This window comes from Pteronotus mesoamericanus, unplaced genomic scaffold (assembly GCF_021234165.1).
Source record: "Pteronotus mesoamericanus isolate MK-2021 breed Mesoamerican mustached bat unplaced genomic scaffold, CSHL_Meso_final contig_177, whole genome shotgun sequence".
Taxonomy (NCBI): Eukaryota; Metazoa; Chordata; class Mammalia; order Chiroptera; family Mormoopidae; genus Pteronotus; species Pteronotus mesoamericanus.
Window position 1 is genome coordinate 3,493,236 of NW_026555073.1, and position 27,733 is coordinate 3,520,968.

Consider the following 27,733-nt stretch of genomic DNA (forward strand, 5'->3'; position numbering starts at 1 on the left):
TTAGAAATAATAATCCCACGTAACATTGACAATCTTATTTTACAGCGTGTACATCATTTACAGCCACATAACACACAATTTTAGATTTTCCAAATTTAATATTCTGAAGTTAAGAAAGATAAAAAATTTATTCTCAAGGAACTGATTCTTATCTGGTGCAAAAACAGAAAGGTGAACATCAGTTAAAACACAAAGCCACGATATAGTGTGAAGTAAAATTACATTTTAATTATGTTGAACAGCTGAGTGTAAACATGAAGCAACTAAAACTTAAAAGTACACATCATATGCATTACATTTATGAACAGGATTTCATTAAATTTCCCTAAACCAGCTTTTTATATTAAGCGCCATTTTGATTTGCAGCATGCTAACACAAAGCGTTGTTAAAGGGATGCATATTTTAAATTTATACACTGTAAACGGAATATCCACCTCTGAAGTCTATTGGCAGCGCAGTGTTTTGTTAACAAAACAATAAACACTGCCTCATATTGAAAATTCATGTTAACTATATGGTATATAGATTTTAAAAATCAAAAATTTCAATAATGGCATAAAATTGCACCTTTAAACATTAGAGCAAGTAAGACTGGAACCATCATACTTGCTGAGACTGTCCTAAAAAAACCTTCTAAACGTAATAATATTTAAGAAAACTGCGTTCTCTCAATTTAATCTTTAAATCATTAAGAAATATAGTGCTACCTTTGTTTGCAACACTACCGGTTGCATCCGTTCTAGAAAGCCATATTTGACTCAAATATACTTCTGTTATATATGCCATACGGAACAACAGTCAACTTGAACATCAGGAAAAGGGGAACTTTAATCCTTAGATTTCACCTCAGACTTTAGCACGGAATGCTAATGTTTCAAACACCCTGCCCTGTGATCACCATTTTAACAGCTCTGAAATTCTTTTGAATAGTATTGAATGACTCTCACCCGTTTGCTAGTGGAATTGATTTTAATATATGAACTTGGATTTCTGGAATTTATTTTCCAGGTACCATATAAAGGGCTCAATGAGTACATGAGTGAGGGGCGGCTGCATTTTACCTCCCATCTCATTGCTAAGGTTCCATAAAAGTGAGACTTACTTGTCATAGCAAATCCTTGCTAAACTATTCAATTATGTATGTTTTTTCTCCGAATCACATCTCTGGTATGATCAGCCAAATAAAGTCATAGTCTTTGCTCTTCCCATAGTTTATGCATATAATCCCATTAAATCGACACAGGAAGTGTTTCTACAGCCATTCTATGGTGCTTCTTAAATTCTTTCAGTAATTTTCCAAGGGCCATGAGATCCCCCTGTCAATTCAAATATCTTTAATACAAAGAATGTAAAGTTATGATTTAATATCAAGTTTGTAACCAGATGAAAGAGTTTGTGAAATTTTCCTGCCACGTAGCATATCAAATTCTCCAAACAGCTTCTTTCTTGATATTGGTCTCATTACATAAGCGCCTCCTTGTGGTGCCTCATGATATGCTGATTTTTTTCTGATGGTCTTCGGAATCCCTTCTTGCAGAATTCACACCTGTGTGGATAGTCTTTTGTATGTATCGATATCACGTGTCGCTTGAAGCCAGATGCGTCTGTAGTACTGTACTCACAATACTCACACTGGTAAATCTTCCTTCCGGTGTGGGTCTTCATATGCTTTTTGAGCTCATTTTGTTGTCGGAACCCTCTCTTGCATCTTTTGCACTTCAATGACTGATCCTTGGTATGAACTGACAGGATGTGGCCACTCAGAATAAACGGATCTGAGGTCTTAAAGTCACAGTGCCTACACTGATGGATCTTCCTGCCCTTGTGGATGTCACTATGCTTTTTGAGCTCAGAAGGACGATGGAAACCTTTGTCACAGACCTCACATTTGTGAGGAAAATCCTTAGTGTGGACAGATATGATGTGCCGCTTAAGGTCACTTGAGTTGGTGCTCTTGTGGTCGCAGTGAGGACACTGGTGTGTCTTATGTCCTTGAAACAAATCCAGATGGCGTTGAAGCTCCCTCTCGTCACCAAATGCTTGGGGACAATGCTCACATTTGTATGGCAAGTTGTTACCATGCTTAGACTTAATGTGAGTTTTCAGATTTGATTGGTCTGCACACCGAAACACACAATACTGACACTGATATGGCTTCTCACCAGTATGGGTTCTCATATGTTTTTTGAGTTCTGAAGGATGTCGAAAGCCCTTCCCGCACTCGACGCAAACATGAGGAAAATTCTTGCTGTGAACAGCCAGTAAATGTCTGTTTAATAGTCCTTGTTCTGCAGTCTCATAGTCACAGTATTTGCACTTGTGCATCTTCGGCTCCTTGTCTCTTAGTATAAGTTTATTGGAACTCAGTGGACTAGCTTCTCTGTATCTTCGTGTATATTCTGTGAATTCATGGGTTTTGTCAACTTTGTTAATGAGCTTATGGCTTTCTAAGTGGTTATGGAAACTCACTTTCTTGTTAGTTGTGAAGTCACAATCTGTGCACTGGTATTTCTTTCTCATCAAATGATCAGGATGATTCTTCATGTGTCTTTTCAAGAATCCCCTTGATTTAAACTTTTTTGTGCAAATATGGCAAGGGTATACTGTCAGGGGCTGTCCATCAGGGCCTATTATAACAGCTAGATTAAAAAAAAATAGGGAAGTTGTGACATTTGGCCAGACTGTTGAAAGGATTTCATAACAAAAGCGCCAAAATTACCTGACATTCACAATGTGAGAACTACGCTAGTGGAATAAAATCTTGTAAGATAAAATGCACACTGAAAGCAATTTATCATAAAGTGGATCATTAAAAATTAATGAGAAGCACTCCGCTATAGAATACTCATCTGCCAAAATACTATATTACATGCAGTTTGTACACTAGAAACAGGCAGCCTTTACTGCAAAACCAACCTGAAAATTCTCTTTAAAAACATCATCTGGGTAAAGAGCAAACAAGCATCGTTTTATTAAGTACCACTCAAACATACTAAAAAAAAAAGAAAGAAAAAAAAAGAAACTTAACTATGTAGACCAAACACAAACAGGTATGTGGGAGCAAAACTCTACTGAAACAACCGGTTTTTTCTTCGGTTCCAAAAAGCTAATTCCCCATTTCCAATCATTATAACATTTGTAAAACGAAGTACTAATACGTTACCTGTTTGCCACTGCCTCGTCTCTCCCCTTCGCCTCTTCTTGGCTTTTTGTTTAAGTACTTTATTCGTGTTGATGCTATCACAAATTTGAAGGTACTGTGCTGTTGTACTACTTCTGTTTTCTAATGTTGAATCCAGAGTATTTCCTGGAAAAATTGATACACAATTAAACTCCAGAGATGTCTACATTTTTGCTCTTTGTTAGATCAGTGACTGGAGAAGACAGGGCCTCGGGGTGCCATTACTAATGAATGCCACACTGGGGTAGTAAATTTCACAAAACACACCCATGTGATCCTCTGGTACACGCTTACATACACACACACACACACACACACACACACACACACACAAAAGTTTATGCAGACACTTTAAAGAGGATATGCCATAAAATGAATTTTAAAATAAACTGATAAGGTGACTGTACCATGAAAAACTGTCACGACCCCAAAGGAAACCTTGGCATCAGATGAATTTATCAACAATGAAGGCTATGAAATCAGAGAGATTTAGCCCAGAAATACACATGTCAGTAGACCACTATCGTCATGGTGCCTATGAGTAACACTAACAAACAAGAAAACTCTTGCATATATGCTTTGGAATAGTTTACTTAATGTGAAAAGTATGAAAAGGTATTTTGAGGTAGATGCGGCAGACAATTTACCACAGTTTCAGTGGGATCAATGCATACAGAATAAAGCACTTCATAAAAGCTCAGTTTGCAGCAATCTGTTGTGTTATGCAATTTAAAGATGTAGACCTACAAAACTCTTTAGTTTATATAGCATGATTTTGCCTCATTACTTCCTCTGAAATTCTACATTTACATTTAGTGAGTCAAACACCTCCTAAGGGTAGAAAGAGAACAGACATACAGTATATCATAAGAAAGTCTCTTGGCCTAAGAAAATAAAATGAACTACTTCTTAACCATGGTATAACACAATATGGAGTATATTAAAATAAAAAAAAAAAAACACACCGCCCTGGCTGGTGTGGCTGAGCAGATGGAGCGTCGGCCTGTGAACCCAAAGGTCACTGGTTGATTCCCAGTGCAGGGCACATGCCTGGGTTCGGGGCCAGGTCCCCAGTAGCGGGCGCACAAGAGGCAACCACGCATTGATGTTTTTCTCCCTCTCTTTCTCCTTCCCTTCCTCTCTCTTGAAAAATAAATAAGTAAAATCTAAAAAAAAATACACGCTAACTCATGGGTTTTATGTAACACTTATATAAATCTATAGGCTGCAATAAAAACAATTAGAAAACAGTGCTTCCCCAAGGAAAATATGACCAAGTAGTTGATGTCATGGACAATTTTTACATTTCTGTCAAAATAATTCCTATTTTATATTTTTCCATCGCAGCCTTTTGTGGACCGTGTGGTAGGCTGCCTGATACGTGTATCTTGAGGTAAATCTAAATTAACTACATTCACAGAATAACATACACTATGCTGTATATAGATTAATCAATCCCCCAAAGAGACAAATTCCTATGTAACCAATCAGATACGATCAAGCAAGTAAGAGCCCATTCGAGAAATATGTCTGTACATACAAACTAATAACTCTTCATTTGCCAAGCAATATGTAAAACTGGCTGTTCAATTTACAGCTCACTTATAAAGCTCTCTCACCTGCTGCTTGACAATCTTCATACCTTCGTGAAACTCTCCTTTCATCTCCTAAAAAAAAGACTAATTACACACTGATATGCTGAATATAATGATTACTAGCGGGTCACATCTTAATCTATAAAATCTTGCTCGACCACCGTTCCTTGGATTAGGCTTTTTTGGTGGCCAAGTTTCTCCACTCCCATGGGTTAAGTAATCTCATACACTGAACAAAAGGCCCGCCGCCAGCATCCTCGGAACTGTTAGTGTCCCGAACAATGTTTCTAAACAAAAACTTGGTAGATATTTCTGCAGAGTTGAAATCTGAAGATGCTCACTGAATGGATGGACCTCTAGGAAAACCAAGTTAAGATAAATTAATGCATTTGAACACCAGAGTTTCTCAAAGTAAAGAGTATACCTGTACCATCTTGGAAATTAAGTAGGAATGAGATGAAACAGAAAAGAAAAAAAATAACTTGATAAATTTACCTTTGATTATGTATTTTCTAGAAGATCACACTTGGTTGGATTTCTTTTCCTTTTAAAAATCCCAAAATCTTATTATTTGTGGTGTTAATACATGAAAATATGATTTTCCAAAAGGGGGAGGATCAATTTTCAAAGAATATTCCTATTTTAGAAAAATAAAACTTTTTGGCACTCACTTATAATAGGTAGGACTTAAAATAAATCTGACTTGAAAAAATAATGCATTAAGCAAGGTTCATTTTAAATAACACAAGATATTTACATGGTCCAAAAATCACGTCGGTAACTGGAGGCGAATCAGTGTACAGCAGAACATATTATACCATTAGCCAACTCATAAAGGGCAGGATATTTAACGACCTAAAGGCCGATCGGATAGGTATGTTATGTACTTATCAGGTGAAAATGCCGACAACAGGGACAATGTTGTTACTGACACCAGAAGTTCCTTCCTGTTCCCTGCAATGACTTCCATGTAAACTTCAGCTGCTATTTCAGAGCAACCTAAATCGTAAAAATAACTGCTTGTTTAGAACCCCAAATAGTTAATAGGTAGGTAAAAATTCCAAACAATTTAAAGCCTTCAACTTTCAAGATTTCAATTTGGTTAATTTGCAAATTACATTAGGCCCTTCGGAAGCTAGTGCCATGAAGAGACAATCATTTATCAAAATTCTTTTCTCCTCTTAGAACCTAGTCCTATAAAAATGACTTGTAGATTACATAGAACATGTGCGTTTGAAATATACTGACTGATTTTACAGTCCATCGGGCATCACAACTTTATTAAAAGGACTGTATTCCATAATTCTATCTGATAGTTCTTTGAAACGCAGAAAGCATTTTCATCAAATCTATACTAGAAGGTGGTCCATGCTATCTCACGTACTGAAACTTACATGCAGTACTGTGCACGCAATGAAAAATGGTCAAAGTACTAGTAATGGAACAATTTTGAATAAAAATCATTAAACGTGTAATATGTATAATGCTGGTGCTCAAGGATATGCGGACACCTTTAAGAGGCAGGATTTTCCGAGACTTTACTGAGGAACAAAACAATAAGTGAGACTCTTAAAAATATAGTGTTGATGTAAAAAAAAAATTAAACTTAGAAGATAAATTAGTATATTTCATGTGAAATAACCCATTTGGATTTAACCTGTTAAATAGAAAAGTGGCTTGGATTTATGCTTTTCTTTTGATTTACATAATGGGATCTTCTAATCACTACAGAAGCAACGTGGAAAAAAATGTGGGAAAAAAGTGCTCCTCTTCTTAGTTTCTGTTCTTTAAATTAAGCAGAAAGAGTCATTGGCCTAAGTGTCCCACATCCCACGGATTTCTGGAATGAGCTAACCCAAGCTTCAATCTCCCCCCCCGCCTTCTCCTGCACCCCTTTCCTTACCAACGGCTGAAACAATAAAAGAGCAAATAGCAATTAAGTTATTTAACTCTCTACGTCTCCAGTTAAATCCTCTCGTCTCATTTGTTTTGATATTTTCCGGAGTGGCCTATTATTCATGCTCGGGCTTGGAGTTCAGTTGCCCACAGCCTCTAAGGGGAGGAAGTGAGGAGTGGGGACAAGAAGGCAGCGTACGTAAAGCTGGGTCCTGTCCAAGTCACGCTCTTGTCCTTCTAGGGCAAGACAAAGTGGTTTTTTCTCAGCATGGCAAGAGGACAGAAGACGCCTCAGGGAAGGCCTGCATTCCTCCAGAGAGGCGAGGAGACAGGAGGCAGAGAACAGAACGTCTTCCTACGGAGATGGCAGGAAAGGAAATTGGAAAGTCTTTTGTCGCCCCTTGGTCCTCAGCCCCAAGAACCTTTAAGCAGCAACTACTTGGAGACCCTCAAAAGCATAGTGAGTAAGGGTCCTGGCAGTTGGACTTGGAAGGATACTTAGTCAGCTAATCCCTCAGGGACAGGAGACAAAGGGTCAGTGAGCCCTTCCACCGGGGAATCCAGAGAGGCCAACAGCGCTGACAGCCACGTAGAGAGGCGGGGGAGGGAGAGAGGGAGAGAGAGAGAGAGAGAGAGAGAGAGAGAGACAGACAGACAGACAGACAGAGACAGAGAGAGAGACAGAGAGAGAGAGAGAGAGAGAGGAATTCAAACTCTGCCTTCCTCCCTATTGGGATGATCATGGGTACTTACTTAACTTCCCTGAGCATCTTCTCCTGCATAAAACGGGTAGTCTCAGCTCCCTCAGAGGTGAGTTGTGAAAATTCAGTGAGAACAGACATGTGGCATAGCCGTTAACACACACAAATTAGATTCTCCGTAATTCCCTGTATCTTTGCGGGGACACTGACGTCAGCGACAGTACGCCACTGATCTCTTTATCCCTGGTGTCTGGACATAGTGTTTCATGTTTGTGTGAATGGTCAGAAAGGCAAAGACATTTACCCTAGCAAAGGGTCAGGCTCATTTCAATGACTTTTGTTCCTATACAACGTGTCTATCTCTGAGATTGCTTAATTTTTTTCAAAGAACTCAGGGTAGCTACAGATAAGTCACTCCAGTGCCCCTTTTTCTTACTGATATCATCTTCCTCTTGAGAAGAATCTTTCACTGCCATATAAACCATCTTCTCCCGTTGCATTCGGCTCTGGTCAAGCACTCCAGCCACGGAATGTCCATTGGTATACTCGCTCTCTGTGACAATTTCTGTTCCGCCTTAAAAAGGAAAACATGCATCAAACTAGCAAAGTACCATGGAATGATTTCCTAACCTAAGAAGGAGAACATAGAAGAAATACTTTCCTTTAGAAAAATATCCCCCTACATAAACTTCTAAATATCAAGAGAGTTTTCTCATAATTTACACGTTAACTTCACAGTCATCAGTGACAAATAACAAATGTTAACACATCAAACTTACGTGCCAAGCCCTATTGAAGTCTTTTACATGGATTTCCCCATTTAATCCTCACAACTGTCCTAGGAGGTACTTACTGTCATTACAGCTACTTTGTGGATGTAAACTGAAGCAGAAGGAGTTTAACTCACTCCCCAAAGGCCACTCAGCTAAATGGCAGAAGGATTAAAATCCAAGCAGGCTGTCTCTGGCTTCAGCCCGCCCCTAAATACTTACTATAATTTCCCACTCTGAACCAAATCCTCTTGTTTGTTTTACTAGTCAACTGTAATATTCTACTCATGTATAAAAGAATCTAAGGATGATATATTCTGCATTCCTGCTTCACATTCACGTACAATTTTTTATATTCCACCCCCAAGGAAACCTATAAAAACAATCTGTACTTTTAAGTCCGTCTTAGCATAGTGTCCAGGAAAGATACGTTCTAATCTCTGTTACAACAATAAACTAACATTGGTCTTCGTACCTATTTCAACATCATCTTCAGCCTCAGCTTTAAATATATACACTTTTATGACTTCTGAACCAAATCCATCTTCTTTAACATCTTCTTGTGACCCATCACTGCCAATTTTCAATGGTGTGTTCCCCATATGCTCCAATTTTTCCCCCACGTCATCCACTGTAAAATACAAAGAGGAAACTATTTCAGTCAAAAAGTACCACTGATATTTAGTGGGTGTTAAGCCACATGAAATTATGTGTTAATCGCTCACCCACTATATTCACTTAATGACCTATTATGCAACCACTAAAAGGGGCCTGCTTCATGAAAAAATGGCGTAAAAATCAGATATACTAAGTGATCACAATTATATTAAAAAACACAATTCACAGCTTTCAATTTATATATGACATTTAATAACACTGCAGCTTTAATTAAAATGGTTTGGGAAAAGATTAAACAATCTTCCATCATGTCCAACATTTTAAGTTAAATCTTAATGCTAAAATTAATAACATAATGTGCTCATGAAATATGGTCACATAAACAATTCCCAAATAAAGAAAAACAGTATTTCTAAAACCAACATATGAAATCTAGTAATGAAAAAAAAGAGATGAAACACAGAAAACACCTGAATGATTTTCTAAAAAGGACTTTTTGGAAGTCATTAAAAAAATAAAATATTAGTCAATACTCTTAATTTCTGTTGAGTCAATGGAAGACAACTTCAAACCAGAGATTTTGTACACTTCAACACTGACCAATGTATGCTTTACTTCAAAATCATATACATTGGTAAAGCAACATTATTTGAAAATATTACTTACATTTTAAGTATACTTAAAAATTCTGATTCTCTGCTATAGTCTTTAAGAATAACAGTTAGTTTCACATAGCAACTATGCACAAACTAGGCAATGATTATATTAATAAACTTTCTTCTTTGATCATAAATATTAAATATATTTTCCCCAAATATTAAATGCTTACCAATTTTTATTTCAATACTTGTCCCTGAAAAACTAAAATGTAGTATAATTTGAAAATGTGCTCCTTATTATGGACATCATAGTTTCATATATGCAACACAATATTATGAAGCTTCTGACTACATATGAACAATTCCAGAACTACTGAAAACAGAATAAAAAGTAACACTAAAAAAGTGATTAACCCAGTACTCTTAAAAAAGTAAGTTCAGGAAGATCTAAATGGATCAAACTCTTGATTTTCTCTACCTCACTTTCAAGTTTGATACTTATATTTTCAAAAATATTCCTTTCGCCTTTTAAAATAGTGAAAGACAATAAATTTCAGAAATTCTTTCACAATGCAAACTTACTTTAACTTTGTGATTAAATATAAACTACTTGATACTACTGAAGAGTTCAAATAGTTTATTGTCTACGAAATAAAGCACCAAAATGATCAAAATAAGTAAACGGAATAATGTAATTCCTTCAGAGCCTCTAATTCTATTACTACATTTTGGGCAAATATTGATATATTGGTGGAAGGGCAATGGAGCAGATTAAAATGAAATTTTGAAAAGATGGTGAAGTATTTGATATTCTTGGTATAATAGTTTCTTTTCACACAGGGGGTATTAATTCTGCAATTTATGACAACATGGAAGGCCCCTGAGAATGTTATGCTGAACAAAGTCAGCTAAAATAGAGGGCATTAGGCTCCGTGAAATAGATCAGAGAAACACAAATACCATAGGATTTCACATATGGGTGGAACCTCAAGGACAAAATAAACAAAAAAACTGACATGGACTCATAGACACAGAGAACTGAGTGGTGATTTGGCACAGGGAGGGGGGTTGGGAGGGTTGGGGAAAGAGGTGAAAGGGTCAAGTACAAACTGATAGTTACAAAGTACTTATGAGAGATGCAAAGTACCGTATAGGGAATACAGTCAATAATATTGTGCTAATTATGGTGCAAGTTTATTTCTGGACACACTATTCCGTCCCATGGATCTTTATATCTGTTTTTATTCCAGTATCATGCTGTTTGGATTACTATAGCTTGTAGTATAGTTTGAGAACAGGTATTGTGGTAACTCCAACTTTGTTCTTCTTTCTCAAGACTGCTGAGGCTATTCGGAGTTTCTGCGGATCCATAAAAATGTTTTGATTAATTTGTTCTCATTCTGTGAAATACGCCATTGGAATCTTGACAGGAGTTGCGTTGAATCTATAGATTGCTTTGGGTAGTTTGGACACTTTAGTGATGTTAATTCTTCCTGTGCAGGTCCATGAACACGGTATGTGCACCTACTTATTTGTATCTTCTTCAGTTCCTTTCTTCAGTGTCTTATAATTTTTCAAGTACAGCTCTTTTGCCTCCTTGGTTCATTTTATTCCTGGGTAGTTTCATTTTTGATGCAATTGAAAATGGGATTGTTTCCCTACTTTTCCTTTTTGATAGATCATTATTGGTATATAAAAATGGAACCAATTTCTGGATATTAAGTTTGTATCCCACTTTACTGAATTCATTTATCAGTTCTAGCATTTTTTGGTGGCATCTTTAGGTTGTCTGCATACAGTATCATTATATCTGCAAATAATGACCGCTTTACTTCTTCCTTTCCGATGTGAATGCTTTTATTTCTTCTTGTCTGATTGCTGTGGTTAGGAGTTCCAGTACTATGTTGAATAAGAGTGGCTAAAGCAGATACCCCTTTCTTGTCCCCGATCTTAAGGGAAACATATTTAGCTTCTCCTGAGTATGATGTTGGCTGTGGGTTTCTCACATATGGCTTTTATTATGTTGAGGTATGTTGCCTCTATTTTCACTTTGCTGAGAGTTTTTATCATAAATGGGTGCTGGATTTTATCAAATGATTTTTCTGCATCTATTGATATGATCATGTGGTTTTTATCCTTCATTTTGTTTGTGTGGTGTATCACACTTATTGATTTGTGGATATTGTACCAACCTTGCACCCCCAGAATAAATCCTACTTGATCTTAGTGTATGATCTTTTTGATGTATTGCTGTATTCGGTTTGGTAATGTTTTGTTGAAGATTGTTGCATCTATATTCATCGGGCCTATGATTTTATTTATTTTTGGTGTCTTTATCTGGTTTTGGAACTAGGCTAATGCTGGTCTTACAAAATGAGCTCAGAAGTCTCCTCCTCTTCAATTCTTTGGAATAGTTTGAGGAGGATAGGTGTTAGTTCTCTCAATATTTGGTAATATTCACCTGTGAAGCCACCTAGTCCAGGATTTTTGTTTGCTGCAGGCTTTTTAAAAATTACTGCTTTGATTTCGTTAGTTCTAATTGGTCTGTTCAGATTTTCTGTCTCTTCTTGATTCAGTTTTGGAAGACTGTTTATTTCTAGGAATTTATCCATTTTGTCCAGATTGTCCAATTTGTTGGCATACAGTTGTTCCTAATATTTTCTTATAGTCATTTGCATTTTTGTGGTGTCAGAGGTTACTTCTTGTCATCACTGATTTTATTTTTTTATTAATGAGTCTGATTAAAGGTTTATCAAGCTTGTGCATCTTTTCAAAGAACAAGCTCTTGGTTTCATTGAGCTTTTGTATAGTTTTTTAGGTACTAGTTCACTTATTTCCACTCTGATCTTTATTATTTCCTTCCTTCTACTTATTTTGCCTGCACTTGTTGTTTCTTTCTTGTTCCTTTAAGGTGTAAGTTTAGATAGTTTGAGATTTTTCTAGCTTCTTACGGTAGATGAAGGCCAGCCAGTACCGCTAAATGGTCTCAGGGAGTCTTCAGGGTGAGGACAGCCAAGTTCATCAGGCCCAAAAAAGACTCAGGTTTGGTCATGGGAAGGGAAGGTTCTGCACAGCACGGCGGGGCGGGGGGGGGGAGCCAGGTGGAAGTGAGAGGGGAAAATGCCCCCTGCCAAGAACCACACAACTCATTTTCTTCCCAGAGTCCGCCCTGATCTCCTGGAGAGCCTTCTGTGCCTGGGGACCAGGCTGGCCACAACTCACTGACAAAATGGCGGAGCACAAGTTTGGCAAGCTAGGGTCACCAGGGGTTGAGAGGGTAGAGCTAACAGTTCTACGGCTGGGCTAGTGGCTCTCCCCTGGGGAGGGGGTGGGGGTGGGGGTGGGGGTGGGGGTGTGTGTGGAGGAGGGAGGGGTGTCCTGGCAGGGGTTGGTGGGATGGTGGTGGCCAGGGCACCAACTTTAGAAATAGATCCTCAAAGACTCTTCTTAATGCATGTAGTATTCGAAAGACCCCACATTGAAACTGAACCTTTCTGCTTGTTGCAAGGGTTACAATACTCAAGTCCCACAGTGCTGTTTCTCAACTTATATGCCATTCCGCCCGGTATGAAGTAGGTTATATTACCTACTCAATAGATTTCTGCTGGCACTAAGCAGAACGTAAACGAGTAAGGTGCGCTGTTGGCCAGCAGTGGAAAGTGCTCATAATGTTCAATGTTCTTTTATAAACCATAGATACAATATAATTAAACTTTCTTTTTAGAAAAATGTACAATGTAATGTTCTTTTATAAAGCTAAGTAGGCTTTCTACTGTATCCATTTTATGTTATGTGCATTCTAAAATTACACGGTGGATATATTAAAGGATACAATGTATTGATGTACCACAGGGATGGGGTCAAGATATGTGTAAAGGATTTGTAGTTTTTACAATGCAGAAACAAAAAAATCAGTGACATTTAATTACAAAGGTGCTCTACTCCTAGCTATATATATGCAAGAGGTCTGAAAATATGTATCTACACAAAAACTTGTATATGAATATTCATAACATTATTTATAACAGCCAAAAAGTAAACTCAAATCTCCATCAACTGATAAATAAAATGTATATCCACACAGTAAAATATTACTCAGTAATAAAAATGAAGTCCTGACACGTTACATGGATAAGACTTGAAAGCATTATGCTAAGTGAGGGAAGCCAGACACAAGAGGACACATATTTTGTAATTCCATTTACATAAAAATTTTGGAATAGGCAAACCTATAGCGACACACATTGAATCAGTGGTTGCTTGGTAGGGGGTGGGGGTAAAGTGAACCAGGGTGACTGATAAAGGGTATGGGGTTTCTTTGTGAGTTGAAGAAAATATCCTAAAATCGATTATGATGCTGGTAGTGGAATTCTTTGAATATACTTAAAACCACTGAACTGCACAACTTAAATGGTGAATTGTATGGCATGTGAATTTTATATCTATCTATCTATCTATCTATCAATAAAGCTATTTCATTAAAAAAAAGATTACAAAATGTATTAACTTTTCTCTTTCACCCCTGAAATTAATGAGTGATGAGATCTCAGCTGATGGCCCTATCAAGATATTTTGCTTATATAAAAATATGTTCCTGAAAGAAATATAAGCTGATTTTATAGGTCAAACATAATCTAAATACATTACGTTGGTTCATTATTTAAAGGAACTTCCCTCCTTCAATGATGTGTTTTTTATAAAGGAAATCACCGGTAAATGTGTTAATGGGTGTTAGGTATTTTTAAAGCAAAAACAAATCTAGGGTAACTTTAGACAGATAGTTATCCCATATTAATATCCAAGTTACCAGGCACAAGTGAGAGAGCCTAACCAGCTACTACGACAAGGAATTTGTGAAGTTTGGCCTGAAAGCAGGAAAAATTCAGATGCAGCTCAGATAGTGAGATGCAGCTGAACTCTCTGCCTCTAAAACCCAGCTACTGTCAGGATTTCCTTCTAGGATTATTCGGGGATTCAGGAACAAGACAGAAGTCTGTTTCCAGTCCTCAGCTTTCTCTTGTAGATATTTTGAAAATCTCTATCTTGATAAAAAATAAAGAAGAAGATGCTTAAAGTTAATTTAACACTAAGTCCTTTCAAGGCAATATATTCTTAATTCCTTAAAGACTCAATGGCCAACATAAACCAAGAGGTAAAGAAAATGAAGTAAAGATTAAGAGATGAAAAAAAGAAAAGAAAAACTAATATATACAATAGAGTAGAATAAAATATATGAAAATTGTAAGAAAGAGTACCTAGACCCAATGTGACTGTTAAAACCATTATAAAATATAATGAAGGAGCTGGGTGGTGGGAAAATGGGTGATATCAAAATATTTAATGTTTGTGTATTTGTATATCCTGCTTTCCAAAAATAAAAAATGCTCAAGTTTTCAAAGGACTTTTAGAAAACTGTTGCTGTTTCTCTACTAATAATTAAGGAGTTAATTAATCCCCAGTTTAAGTTGCCCTTAGAATGGCCCTTCTGTAGTTGTAATATTATTCATGCAATACACTGTTCTTTGTAATTTTCAGTCTATTAGAGTAGAAGGACAGAAATCCTCTGTATTTGACATATATAATAATATGAAGATAAGTAATCTCAACTATTCTAGAAACTTAAAAAAAAATTTTGTAGAACCAAATCATAGAAGATATGTTAGTCACAATATATAATGATATCTAAATTTTAGACTACATCAATACCAAAGAGTTCAATTTGACAAGTACTCTTTGAAGGGCATATTGAATTTATTTTGGTGCAGAAAAACTATCAACTATGCCACATTATTTTATATAATCATAAGAATAGTTTTTTAAATGCAGGTTAAGGTGTAAATATGGAGTTGCTTTAGTGGATCCTCATTAATTTAAAAAGGAATCTTTCATTCCTTTAAAAACAATGTAAATATTCACCTTCAACGTTGCACAGAGAGGAAAAACTACACGTATTAGACTTCAGAATCATATTTACAAATTAATCTAATTTGTTTTTCATTTTAAGTTCACTGATATACGCATATAACATACAATCACTGTACACACACAGAGCACATACTCTAGTTCCCAACCATTTTTTATTTTAAAAAGGACAAAAATCCTCCATAGAATGTGAAGTCTTCACTTACTCTTTCCTAGTTCCAGCATAATCCCTTCCAATTTTAGGAAGTATAGCCCTACATCTATCTCCCTCAATGACGTATTATTAGATTTTTATTATTGTTGCTGTTCAGGCAAACCCCACCACTCAGAAGGAGAACAAGATATTTCTATCTTCCTCCTTCAGATGAAGTGTCTTAAGAACATAGTAAAGCGGTCTGGAATAAACACACATTTTGACGCAAACAGGGGGGAAAAAAAACAACTGTAGAAAACAACCTGAGTTTATAATTTCCTTTTCAAGTATTTCGTTCAAAACTAATTACACATTCCTGAACACGTCATGTTCAAATTCCTAAGAAGTGAACGGACACTTCTAGTACTTGCCATATTAAAAAGAAAGCAGTAACTACCTAAAATACATATCCCATTTTAAAATACATATTTTTACTGTTAAAATTTTGTATCAGTTAATGTTCCTGTTGAACCTTCCGAATCTGCTTCTGTTCTAAGATATTACTAAATTACATTATTTACTCTCATTTGGGTATGAATTTTCATTGAGTAAATTAAGAATCTGAGCCAATTCAAAAAGGCATCTCAACAATACAGCCTTGAAAAAAGTTGTTTTTCTATTATTTATTGTTGTTCAGTTAGTTGTCCCGCCTTTTCCCCCCTTGCTCACCCCTGCCCGGCCCCCTACCCCCAGTCAACCCCCTCATTGTCCCTGCCCATGAGGCCTCTATTCCTGTTCCTTTGCGTGCCCCTCCCTGTTCTTTTCCCTGTTACCCCCGCCCTGGTCCCTGTCAGTTTGTTATTTTTCAGCAAAATTACCCCCCTGACTTTTACTGAATAGATCCCACATTCCACAAAACCTTTCCGGGCTATATATAAAGCAATGCCTCAAGTAATTATGGACTTTATGTGTTACTTACGTGATATCATTAAGTAGTCCTCAGAAGTGCTCTTGACATCATCCTCCTCCTCCTCCTCCTCATCATCTTCGGTTTTAATGGTAACTGTAGATCCGGGAACACCACCGGCTGTTTGAATCACAGTTTCTGTATCTGAATTAGTTACAAGAACCTCCTCTGATACCATCGTGGGAGAGTCGACTCCTGAAACGCAATCTTGGACCACGTGTTCCAAGTGTCCACCAGGCCCAGTGACCAGGTCAGCCACGAACACCTGCTCAGGTACTCTGACGGTTTCTGTGATCAGTTCCGAAGTCAAGATATGATCGCCATCCTCTTCCTCTAAGTCTTCTTCAATGGCAACATCGGCTTCGAGCACCGCTTCAGGAACAATGACGCCCTCTGTTACCACGTCGGTCTCCGTGATGATGTCAGGCCCGTGGACAACTTCAGCTGCAAGGCCATGATCAAGGGTTATGCCGTCATCTGTGACAACGTCGGAGACTAACACGGCCTCAGGAACGGAAACAACAATGTGATCTCCATCGATATGCGCAGTGCCCGCCATGCCGGCCACTACAACACAAACAATTATCCAGAAAGTAATTTTATTAATTCAAAGGACTCTGTGTGATCTATTAGATGACATGAAATATTTTTTAAGTATGAAACAGTCGTGGGCAAACTATCGTTAAAAAAAATAAATAATCACCGACAATTTGATTGCAATAAAAACCATCACCAGCCAGAAAGTGGGGTGAAAACAATGTTAATAAAATCTAAATTAAGACCTTAAAAATAATGTACTTTATTTTCAAGGAAAACATAAAGTCACAGTGATACATCACTACACACCAATTAAAACAGCTGAAATTAAAAAAAAAAAAACATGGTAACAGCACAGGTTGGTGAGGATGCAGAGAAAGTTGATCTCACATATGTTGCTTGAGGGAATGTAAGATGTAGCAGCTACTCTGGAAAACAGTTTGGCAGTTTCTTTCCAAACTAAACATGCACTTACCATATAACCCAACAACTGCACGCTAGGGCATTTTTCCAGAGTTATTAAAACATATGTTTAGCCCTGGCTGGTGTGGCTCAGTGGACTGAGTGCTGGCCTGCGAACCCAAGGGTCGCCAGTTCGATTCCCAGCCAGGGCACAGGCCTGGGTTGCGGGCCAGTCCCCAGTAGGGGGCGCGCGAGAGGCAACCACACATGGATGTGTCTCTCCTCTTTCTCCCTCCCTTCCCCTCTCTAAAAATAAGTAAATAAGATCTTTTTAAAAACATATGTTTACACAAAAAAACTCTACATGAATATTCATAATACCTCATCGTAACTATTACTCATAGTAACAAAAAACCAATGTCCTCTAGAAGTGAATGGCTGGCTAGACCAACTCTGGCACATCCTTACCATGGAGTACTAGTCAGCAATAAAAAAAGGGACAGTCTATTGGTATACCCAACAACTTGAATGAAATCTCCAGAAAAGTATGCTGAGTGATAAAAAGCCAATTACCAAAGTTTACAATACTGCATAATGTATAAATGGAATCATTTCTTTAACCTTCACAAAATCAGACCACTATACAGGCAGAGAATAGATTAGTGCTTGCCAATGGCGGAGGTGTGTGTGTGCATGTATTGGCATAGCATACATGTAGTGATGGAACGGTTCGTATCTCCACTGTGCTGGTGTTTACAGAAACCTATACATGGGAAGAAACTGCACAGAAGTACACACACTCATACACAAATGTGTGCTACAAATGGTATAAACAGAATGAGGTCTGTAGTCTAGTCAACAGTAATGGACCAATGTTACTTTCTTGGTTTTAACGTTGTACTACAATTAGAAAGATGTCGCCACTGGAAGAAGATGAGTAAAGGGTAAATGGAACCCTATGTACCTTTTTTCTACTTCTGGTTAGTCTAGTATTTCAAAGTATTAAAATAAAGATAAAAAGGACACACAAACATAAAAGAATGCTAGCTAGTATGTTGAATTAGGTGAGTTAAAAATGAGAAGCTTAATATAACACATATTATAAAATATGTACTATAACCATAAAAGTTACTGAACTTCTTTAACTTATAAGAATTACTACACAGAAAAGTGGAAGGCATCTTTACCCTCTGATTCTGGGGGAGAAAACAAACTCAGTTTAGACAAAGATTTGTCTTGATAAGAAATCCTAGATAGGGACTCTAAATTCTAAATTAATCTGCAGGGGAAAAAAAGCTTTAAATAATATTTTCTTGAGCGCCATGATAAACATCAACTCCTACTTCCCCTGCGTGTATATTCTGAGCGTGTATAATCGCTTCATGAAGAAATCTGTTAAATTCTGTCTCCCTGGGATAGTACAGAAAACAATGTAACAGAATTTTGTGACCAGGTTGTAAAACTATCTATGTGAAATAATCCAGTAGAAAGCCTTTTCCATATAATGCTCACTTTCTAGAAAGTGATACCTGAACCTGTCATTTGCTATACAGTATTCACTATCGTTAACCAATTCATTATGGAAGACAACTGGACACTGTTAACGCCCTAACCGATCAAAGCACAAAGGGAGAAGAGAAAGTTGCCTTTCAGGATTATTCCTTTTGACCCTTCTGTATCCTTCTCAGTATTCTCAAACTCTCACTTGAATCGCTGTATTACCCCAAAAGAACACAGCCTCCATCTTGAGAATCTTGTAGACAAAGGGAGCATGCATACACGTAGTACTTTCTCTTCGCTTGTCACGCCATTGGCCATTTCAGAGATGGGCCAGGGGAGATTTCGCATTTGGCATTCAACTAGACTGGCAATATGGCTTTTAGCAAGGAGAAATTAAATGGTAAGCCTATAAAATTCACAGTATTGAAATGCTATGTCAGATAAGAGCAAAGGAAGACAACGAATCCCTCCTTTATAGCTTTGGGGGAGGCAGGGGAGAGCCCTGCAGAAAAAAAAGGGACTAAAAAGATCGACAAATTTAGTTTTGTTCCCTGGTTTGAACATTTTGACCTCCCTCCCTTGAAATACAGACCAAGAACCAGAGGAGGAGACTGGCTGGAAGGATGTTTCCTGGCTTTCTAAAGCTGTGAACTTGAATCGGATGAATCGCTAGGGATTTGAAGAGAAAGGTGACAAATGTCATTCAGGAACTCTGCCATGCTGTTCCAGGGAACTAGGGCTCCCGCTAACTTTGGAGGTTTTGAAATGTTGAAAATGACACGGTGTTAAAATAAATGTGGATTTGCTCATAAAAAAAAGAAATTCTATGTATATAAACAATAGAATTAATGTTTGATAAAACCTTTGCACAAGTCAGACTTAAGTTATGGACAAATCCCTTTATTTTAGAGCATGACTGGAGGCGAGTTTGGTTCCTGACCGTGGACACGAGGAGAGAATGGAATAATGCTAGCGCTGGCCTGGGTTCAGATTAACCCGGCTGGAAAGACTGCAAAAATGAAACAAGTGCTTTTCAGTTCACCTAGCTTCTACTCTAGGAGGAATTTACAGGTCAAAATAAATCAGATTAAACCAAAAGAAATGCTTGCTTACCCTGAATTCCTCTCAAAGAGCCTAGATCAAGAATTGATAAGTTTCCCACAATACTGGCAGATTACTCAGAATTAGATCCAAGGCTCCTATGAAATTTTGCTCTTTCCTCTTATCAGCTCATCTGTTAGAGTCCATTGTGTTTCTAAGCAAAGTCACATATTTAGCTATACAATAGCTATATATTTTGAGCACTGACTATGCGCCAAGCAACTTGCTAATGCTTTTACATACGTTATCTCATTAAGCCTCAGAACAAAAGTATTATAAGGTGAGTTGTTATTATCCACATTTTAAATAGAAAGTAAGTATGGTTTAGGATTGTTGGACTCCAGATTGGACTTACTTTTTTTGTAGTTACCTAAAAAACAAGAGAATTTGTTTACTCTAGAGACTATTTTTAAGAGATTTATACAATTAACCAAATGGATCACTACTCAAGGAATAGTTTGAGAAAGAGTAAAAAGATCTACCACATAGGCACTCACTTAAATTTCAAAGCATTAAATGGCATTCAACTTTATCTCACTAGGTAACAAAATTGTAAACAGTAAGAAAAAAATCACTCGCAAGTGTGAAATCAATTAGATAAGCAGATAACAGTAAGAAATAAGTCATCATTCCAATGATTTTCCATTTATTAAAGTTATTTCACTTAAATGTAAATAGTTGGAATTTCATGAGAGGGGTAGTATACAATTTGGTATTTGTTGGGTCTGTCCTGGGCCACTATCTAAGGCTGCTTTTTTTTATATTTAGGTTCCAAAGCAACACAGACTTTCTGCAGCAATAAAATCTTCAACAACTAGTACATTCAATGGCACAGATTCCAAGGACAACCATTATATTGAGACATGAGCAAGGTTATTACATAATGCTGTAAATTTTACAATCTCAAATATTCTTCAAAAGAAAGCAGTGTAATGAATTTCTGCATTAAATTCATGTTTCAGATTTTTCATGGAGTAGCCATCCCACCCCAACCAAGAACCTTATGGAACTTAGAGACTGAGATCCTGTGCCACACGGTGTATTTACTTAGCTAGCTCTACCTGTGTGTGCTGAACTCCGTTTCACAGATATTATTAATGGATGGGCTTGCAATAATCTATCTTTCATGTTAGCAGAAATTTAAAGAGAATATGCCTACTTTTTAATTACATTTCAGAATTTGGAAAGTTTAATGGGTGGAGGGGGCACTAATCAGAGAGAGTCTGCTCTCAGAAGGAAACCTAAATGAGCAGGGCTGAGAATCCTCCAATAAAGGTCCCTTTAGGTTTAGATCTGTTTGAGACCTTTGCATTTCTTAAAAAAAACATTCAAAAAAAATGAAAACACCAATATATGAGATTGAGCTTAGAACTACACATTTAAAAAAATATAAAGAGTTCTTACCCTCCAAGATTTCAGAACTTATTTACTAAAGACAAATGGAGACCTAATGTATACTTTAGGTCAATAACATCCCTAAACACAAATGAGTGGATATTACCCATATTAGCCATTTTGGACCTAATTGGATATTCAGCAAAATAATTTAACCAAAAATGTAAAATCGAGTTAGTTGCCGTCAATTCAGTTAAATTTAAAAGATCATAAAATTCAACTTAAAAAGAATTTTAAAAGAGTGCATCATTTCAAAAACCAATAATCACAAAATACTCCTAGGAAACTGAATCATGAACGGCTGTTTAACAAAAAACTGTGGCTTTCAATTTTTTATGGTATAAGAAAGTTGGTTTAGTCTATTGAATTCCTTTTAGAAAGGGCTTTGAATTAAAACTCTAAAAGTGGTTCTCAAATTTTCCCTTTTAATTACTCATAAAAAGAAAGGGGAGAGTAAATGAAAACTTTGCTTTCTAGCCTGTAACACGTTTACAGGAGTCTAAATGTGTCTTTGTGTGTCTACGTGTATTCTCCCCGGTTCATATGAAAGGTATTCCAAGACGTGCTGTTTATCCAGGGCTTTGAGGTACATGCTGGCACATCGCCACATGCCTTCCAGGGCACGCATGCTCCAGTCTAAGATGCAAAGCTTTAGGTCAAACACAAAAGCATTCTAATGCATTAAAAATATTTTAACCAGTCAAACCTCTGTCAGCTGATGAATGGATGAACAAAATGTACGAGAGTTTACCCATGCAGTGGTGTATTATTGTGGAAATAAAGAGGAATGAAATACATGCTACAACAAGGATGAAACTTGAAAGCATTATGCTTAGTGAAAGATATTTGGAAATAAAAAGGAATGAAGTCCTGATACTTACTACACCATGGCTGAATCTTGGAAACATTATGCTAAGTGAAAGAAGCCAGACACAAAAGGCCACATATTGTATGGTTCCACTTATATGAAATATCCAGAATAGGGAAATCCATAGGCAGAAATATTAGTGGCCTACGTCGGGGGGTCGGGGCGCGGTATGGAGGGAGTAACTGCTAATAAGTATGAGGTTTATTTTTATGATGATGAAACGTTCCGAAATTAGGTAATGGCAATGGTTGCATTTTATACTAAAAGACACTGAATTGTATTCTTTCCCAAGCGTGAATTGTATGGTATATTATACCAATAAAAATAAATAGGAAAAAAAGAACGTACACACAAATATTTCCATACACATGTTCTATTTCCCTGGCGACTAAGAGAAAATAAATATTAGACATAATAAAGGATTAATTAACCCTCAAAAAACACTGAGGAACAATGAAAAGGAAGTTAAGAGGAACACAAATAAATATCCACTGCACCAGCAGCAATTGGACATTTTTTTCCAGTCTTTGAAAGGAACTTTACTTGCTAACAAGTAACTTCCTCAGGAATGAAGGGAGGAGGTCTGGTACTTTACCAAATGCTACAATGTAGGTAACATTTTGTATTAAATGGAGAAATACTGTATTTCTTACATTTTAAAAATATCTATTTTTAAAAAGTAAAAAATTAAAGTCAACATTTCAACCAAAACTTAACATATTGAAGTTCAAGTGTTCCAGCATTTTAAAAGCTATCTCTAGCAAAGAATTCACAAAATTGTTTGCAAAATCTGTTTTTGTTTTTTTCAGCCCTTTGCCCTTCTTGTAAAATTTATTCCTGTACTTTTCTTACCCCAACTCACTTCCAAGTCATTCATAATCAATGCAACTCACTGCGGAGTCTTAGCAGAATAAATCCATGATTCCTTTCAGGTTTCATCAATTAACTACACGCTCATCTTGATCTCCTCCGCATTTGATCTTGAACTACACACCATACCTTTGTTCATCAGGAAGAAACATCAAGGAATCCAAACACTGGAGAGAACCTGAAATGTTTTCTAGTCCAACCCCCTCATAAAAGGGAACTAAGTAATTTGCCCAAGTTTACACAGAGAGTTTATGGACTGCCAAGCCTGGAATCCAATGTTTTCTGGGCCTTCCAAGAGTACAAAATAATAATATGTCCAACCATATTATCTGAAAACAGTAGTAGTAGTTTTCTTAATTGAGCAAAGAGTCCGCATCCTTAATTTCATCTTTGACAATTTCACAGTACCTCATGTTTTCTGTTTACTTTTTATCCCCATTTACCATTTGTCTTTTTGCCTCTGATACTCTCACTCTGATCTTTCTTCAAGAGTTAGTATCCTAACCCTGGCTCGTACTCTTCAGATACCCCTATCTTCTACAATTCAGATTGACCTTGCCCAAATTCCTTTCTTCAGAGACTGTGAAAGCAAGCTTATCACCTTCATCCCAATGGCTACTCTTAAGAGACTACTGAAACATAGGGAATCTTTTAATGGTTTTTAAATGTAATAGTATTTGTCACAACTTTCTGAGAATATAGTATCATAATACAATTAATCACCTAGTGTATAATTTTCCTGTATCACCGTAGAGACATCTAACTTCTTTAAAAGGACTGAAGAATTTCCTTGTCCGGCTGTATTAATGATTCATATTCAAATGTATTTTAGAAAGCTAATTTAGTGTTTCGCACAGGTAAGAACTGATAGGTATGTATGCAAATTGAGTTCTGCGCTTCTAACAGCGTATCACCACTATACTCCAAGTTTCCTTCCCTCAGCCTTCCCACAAAGTTTTAAGAATGTTTTAAGGAAATAAGCCCTACAAATGAATTTTCCTAGGAAAAGAACATTTTTTGTCATTGCAACTCTCCCCTTCCTCAACTCAGTTTTGATATTTAGTTTGTTGTAATGTTTAAAAAAAAGAAAGAAAAAAATACAACAAAGAAAATGCTTTACCAAAATCCTGCATAATCATGGTATGGGCCATTCTAGAGTCTGAGGTGTGCAATCCAAGACTTCCTCCACCTGAATCCATACTTAGCAAAGTTCATTCACAAATCTCTGTAAAAGAAATGGTTTTTAAAAGAGTTTAAAAACACGTAGGCCAGTCAGTTGTTTTGAGACAAAAATGCAATTGAAAATACGCCTCTCAACCAGGCGAGCAAATCTCATCACAAAGGAAAACAAAACAAAAACTTTGATTAGATGCTTCACGTGACAACCAGAAATTAAAGGTCTAAGTGGAAGTAAAGCAAAGCTCATGGAGGATAAGACACAGGAAGGGTGATGAGCCATAGGGAAGTGGAAAGAAGCAAGCAAAAGAACAAAACTGTCGTGTTGAAGTTCCGGTTAAAATATAGGTTATAAAAGCAGAAGAAAAAAGAAGGAAAAGATGGCAACAGACAATAGTTGGGATAGTTATACGTTACTAGAGGACTCGGGTGTCTAGTATTAGTGAATTTCATCCATCTCTTCCAGACCCACATCAGCCCTGCAGCGAGCTCTGCAGATAATATGGTGTTTCACCTCCGGCTCCGGGGGTTCTACTTAGACTGTAAAATGTTCTATCCCAGTTTCCCTGGAGTTCTTTGAGTCAGTAAGGACTTCTGAGCTCACTCTACTACATTCTCTTGTCTCACAGTTTTGAGGACTCATGAAACATGACTGCTTCCTAAATATGGTAGAGATAAGATCAATCACATACCAACATTTTAGCACATTGTTTCTTACAGAATATAGTTCACTTGTAATTGTACAACTTTGTTTTTCATTCATGATTAAGAAAGTCATGCTAGCCTCATGCTAATTTTGAAAGCAAGGGATCAACACATTTCATTTCAAATGGCTTATCGTATATCTGAGACCACCAGAGAGTATGGAACCTCAAGTCAGATGTTGTCATTCAACATAGTTCTTACTATTACTTATGTGTCTTTTCCCTTCAAAGATAAGATTCTAAGTAAATTAACAAAAACCTGCAAATTTTTTTAAAACGTGTATCTCATTTTTAGATAGGAGTGTTTAATAAACAGGTCTGTACTGCACAAAAGATGGTGTCACATCATTAATGAGCGTTTTAGAAAGCTTCCATAAAATCGCTTTATTCCTTAAGTGCAGGAGATCACTAAGATTTGTTTCCTTGCCTTAAAGTTCTATAGATGCACAGGAGGCATGGGAGTCCCACAGAGGGTCCTCTATCAACATTTGAGTCCTGTACACAACAATCCTACAGCAGCAGGTGATCTTTCTGTGTACCAATGTTTCAGAGCTTATTTTGTTTATGTATGAGCAAAATGACAAGATTGTAGAAATTCATGGCTGTAATTATCTTTTTTTAAGAAATATCACATCGTTTTCCGCCTTCAAAATGAAGTCGAGTTCACAATAAATTACCTGTGTGTTGAGAGATAAATTAAAATATCATGAGGACTTATTTTTAAAATTAAAGCAGTGTACTGTTTCAACTTTAATTAGAGCAATTGCTTGCTTTATCACTAAGTATTAGAACAACTATAAATGTCTTTAAAATGTTTTCAACACTGAATTTTGTTTAGTTCTTAAATAAAACACTGTAATTTGTTAATCACCTTAGTATAGAGTCTTGAAAAAACTGTAGATTTTCTTACATATTGTAAAATACAATGTGCAGCAATGTCTTTTTATTTTTCCTTCTGAACTATATTATTTTCTTTGGAAAAACGTTTTCTTTACCTATTGTAAAAATATATTTAAAATTAGATATTTTAAAACATTTGAAACGAAATCTCTTACACAACCAAGAATTTTTCTTTACCCTTTTCAGTTGGGCTGATGTGTTCAGATCTGTTCATCTAAAAAGCAACGAAAGGGATCCCAACAGAAACAAGTATCTACTACCAAATAAGCGAATTCGACCACCTCGTGCAACCAAAATGTTGTGTAAAGCACATTTGAAAAATCGCTAGCAATATCGTATTTTAGAAAGTGAAAGAGAACCAAGGACAAGGTTTATCCTTGCCAAATCTACAGAGAAAAATCTGCACTAGCGCTCAGTGAAGTGTAAAAATTTGAACACGTCGTGCAACTATTATGGGAAGTGCCACGCTGTCTGAATACCAAATAAATAAATTCGAGCACCTCTTTTGCCATATAGGAAGTTTCAATAAGATCACTAATAAATGAGGTATGAGAACATCAGTTTAAGTATTCAATAGCCGGTAGATCGGTAGGCTCCTCGGGCTTCCCAAGAGTCTATCCTAAATCCTTCTTGAATGGAGGTAAACCACCAAGTATGTTTCAAGTAAACATCTTTCCAGCAATGTACGAGGAGCAGAAATCACATCTCAGACAAACGTTACGCTCAGCCATCTGCTGTAAACACAGCTCATTCAGGACCTAGCTTTTCGGTGATGTAAAGAGGGTGAAGGATGCAAGAGAAATCCTAAAGCAGAGAGCAAGAGAATGCGAAAGTAGTATTTGCAGAGATAGGAGACAAAGGAGCCCTGGCAAGTAGCAGTATTGCAGCTTTGGACGCAACCCTCTTCCTGCATTAAGTCTCCCTCTCCCGAGAACATGACAAGTTTCAATCATTTCGAGCAGAACGCACGCACGTGCCTTTTCAAATATAACCCATCTGAGCGGATCTTTAACCCAACAGGAGAACCACCGCCGCGGAAAGGCGAAGAGACAAGAATGCCTTTCCCCTCCTCCCCGCTTCCACTTGGTGCAGCGGCGGTCGCCACCGCTGCGATCCACGCCGTACTGCCCAACCCTTCATCGTCCCTCCTCCCGCCGCTGTGCCCCGCTACATGGGAGACGGCGGAGAACCAAAATGGTGGTGTTTTAGCGGAGGCGACACTTGCAGCACACGCCCCCCCTCCCGGCTCTGACGGCTCCCTATCCCCTAAAATGCCCGATCCGGTGCCACCTCCTCGCAAACGCCGCCATCCCTCGCGAATTCCAAGGTTACCATTCGCGGCGGGCGGGGGACAGGGGCTGGGGAGACGTGGGGGGGGGCGAGTGAAACGAATATGGGGGGGGGATCGCAGAAATAAAATGCCAGTAGGACGTCGCATTCTTCGCTTCACCGTTTTGTTTTCCGCCATTTTCCCGTCACCCTAAACCACCGACGGCCTCAACGAGGGCTCCTGCCCCCAAAGGCTCTGGCCTGCGGAGGGAAGAGGTCAGCGAAGGAGGAGGCACTCGACCGCCCTCAGTCCCTCCGGCCACCAGCTGCTGCAGGGGAGCCCAACCGTGCGCCCGAAGGGGAGGGAAGCCCAGGGACTAGACGCCACTTCCATTGTTCCCTTCGCCGCACAGCACGCGCTGGGTGCGAGCCTCTCCTCCCCTCCCAGCAGCCGCGCCGCGCGCACCGGACCCGAGTCCCTCTACTTTGTCCCCAGGAGCCTCCTTACCTGCCGCCGCCGCCGCCGCCGCCGGTCGGACTCTGACCACGCTCCGGATTTCTGCGGGGGGCGGCAGCTGTGGCTCGGGAAGGTCCTCGCTTTCGGGTTTCCGAGGTTCCGCGGCCCGAG

The 27,733-nt window shown here is 37.8% G+C and overlaps 1 protein-coding gene across 2 annotated transcripts; it reads right to left on the reverse strand.

The window, feature by feature from the left end:
- Positions 1-17: 17 nt before the first annotated feature.
- Positions 18-27,717, reverse strand: ZNF711 (zinc finger protein 711). Of its 2 annotated transcripts, XM_054566646.1 has the most exons (8): positions 27,614-27,717; positions 24,177-24,281; positions 16,396-16,950; positions 8,620-8,775; positions 7,811-7,948; positions 4,802-4,849; positions 3,165-3,308; positions 18-2,640 (listed from the first exon to the last, which is right to left on the reverse strand). In XM_054566646.1, exons 2-8 carry the CDS (start codon positions 24,253-24,255, stop codon positions 1,463-1,465), a joined length of 2,298 nt encoding a protein of 765 aa, XP_054422621.1. In that variant the 5' UTR covers positions 24,256-24,281; positions 27,614-27,717; the 3' UTR covers positions 18-1,462. The 2 variants fall into 2 exon arrangements, with proteins under 2 accessions (XP_054422621.1, XP_054422622.1); XM_054566647.1 differs by lacking the exon at positions 4,802-4,849.
- Between the last annotated feature and the right edge of the window lie 16 nt (positions 27,718-27,733).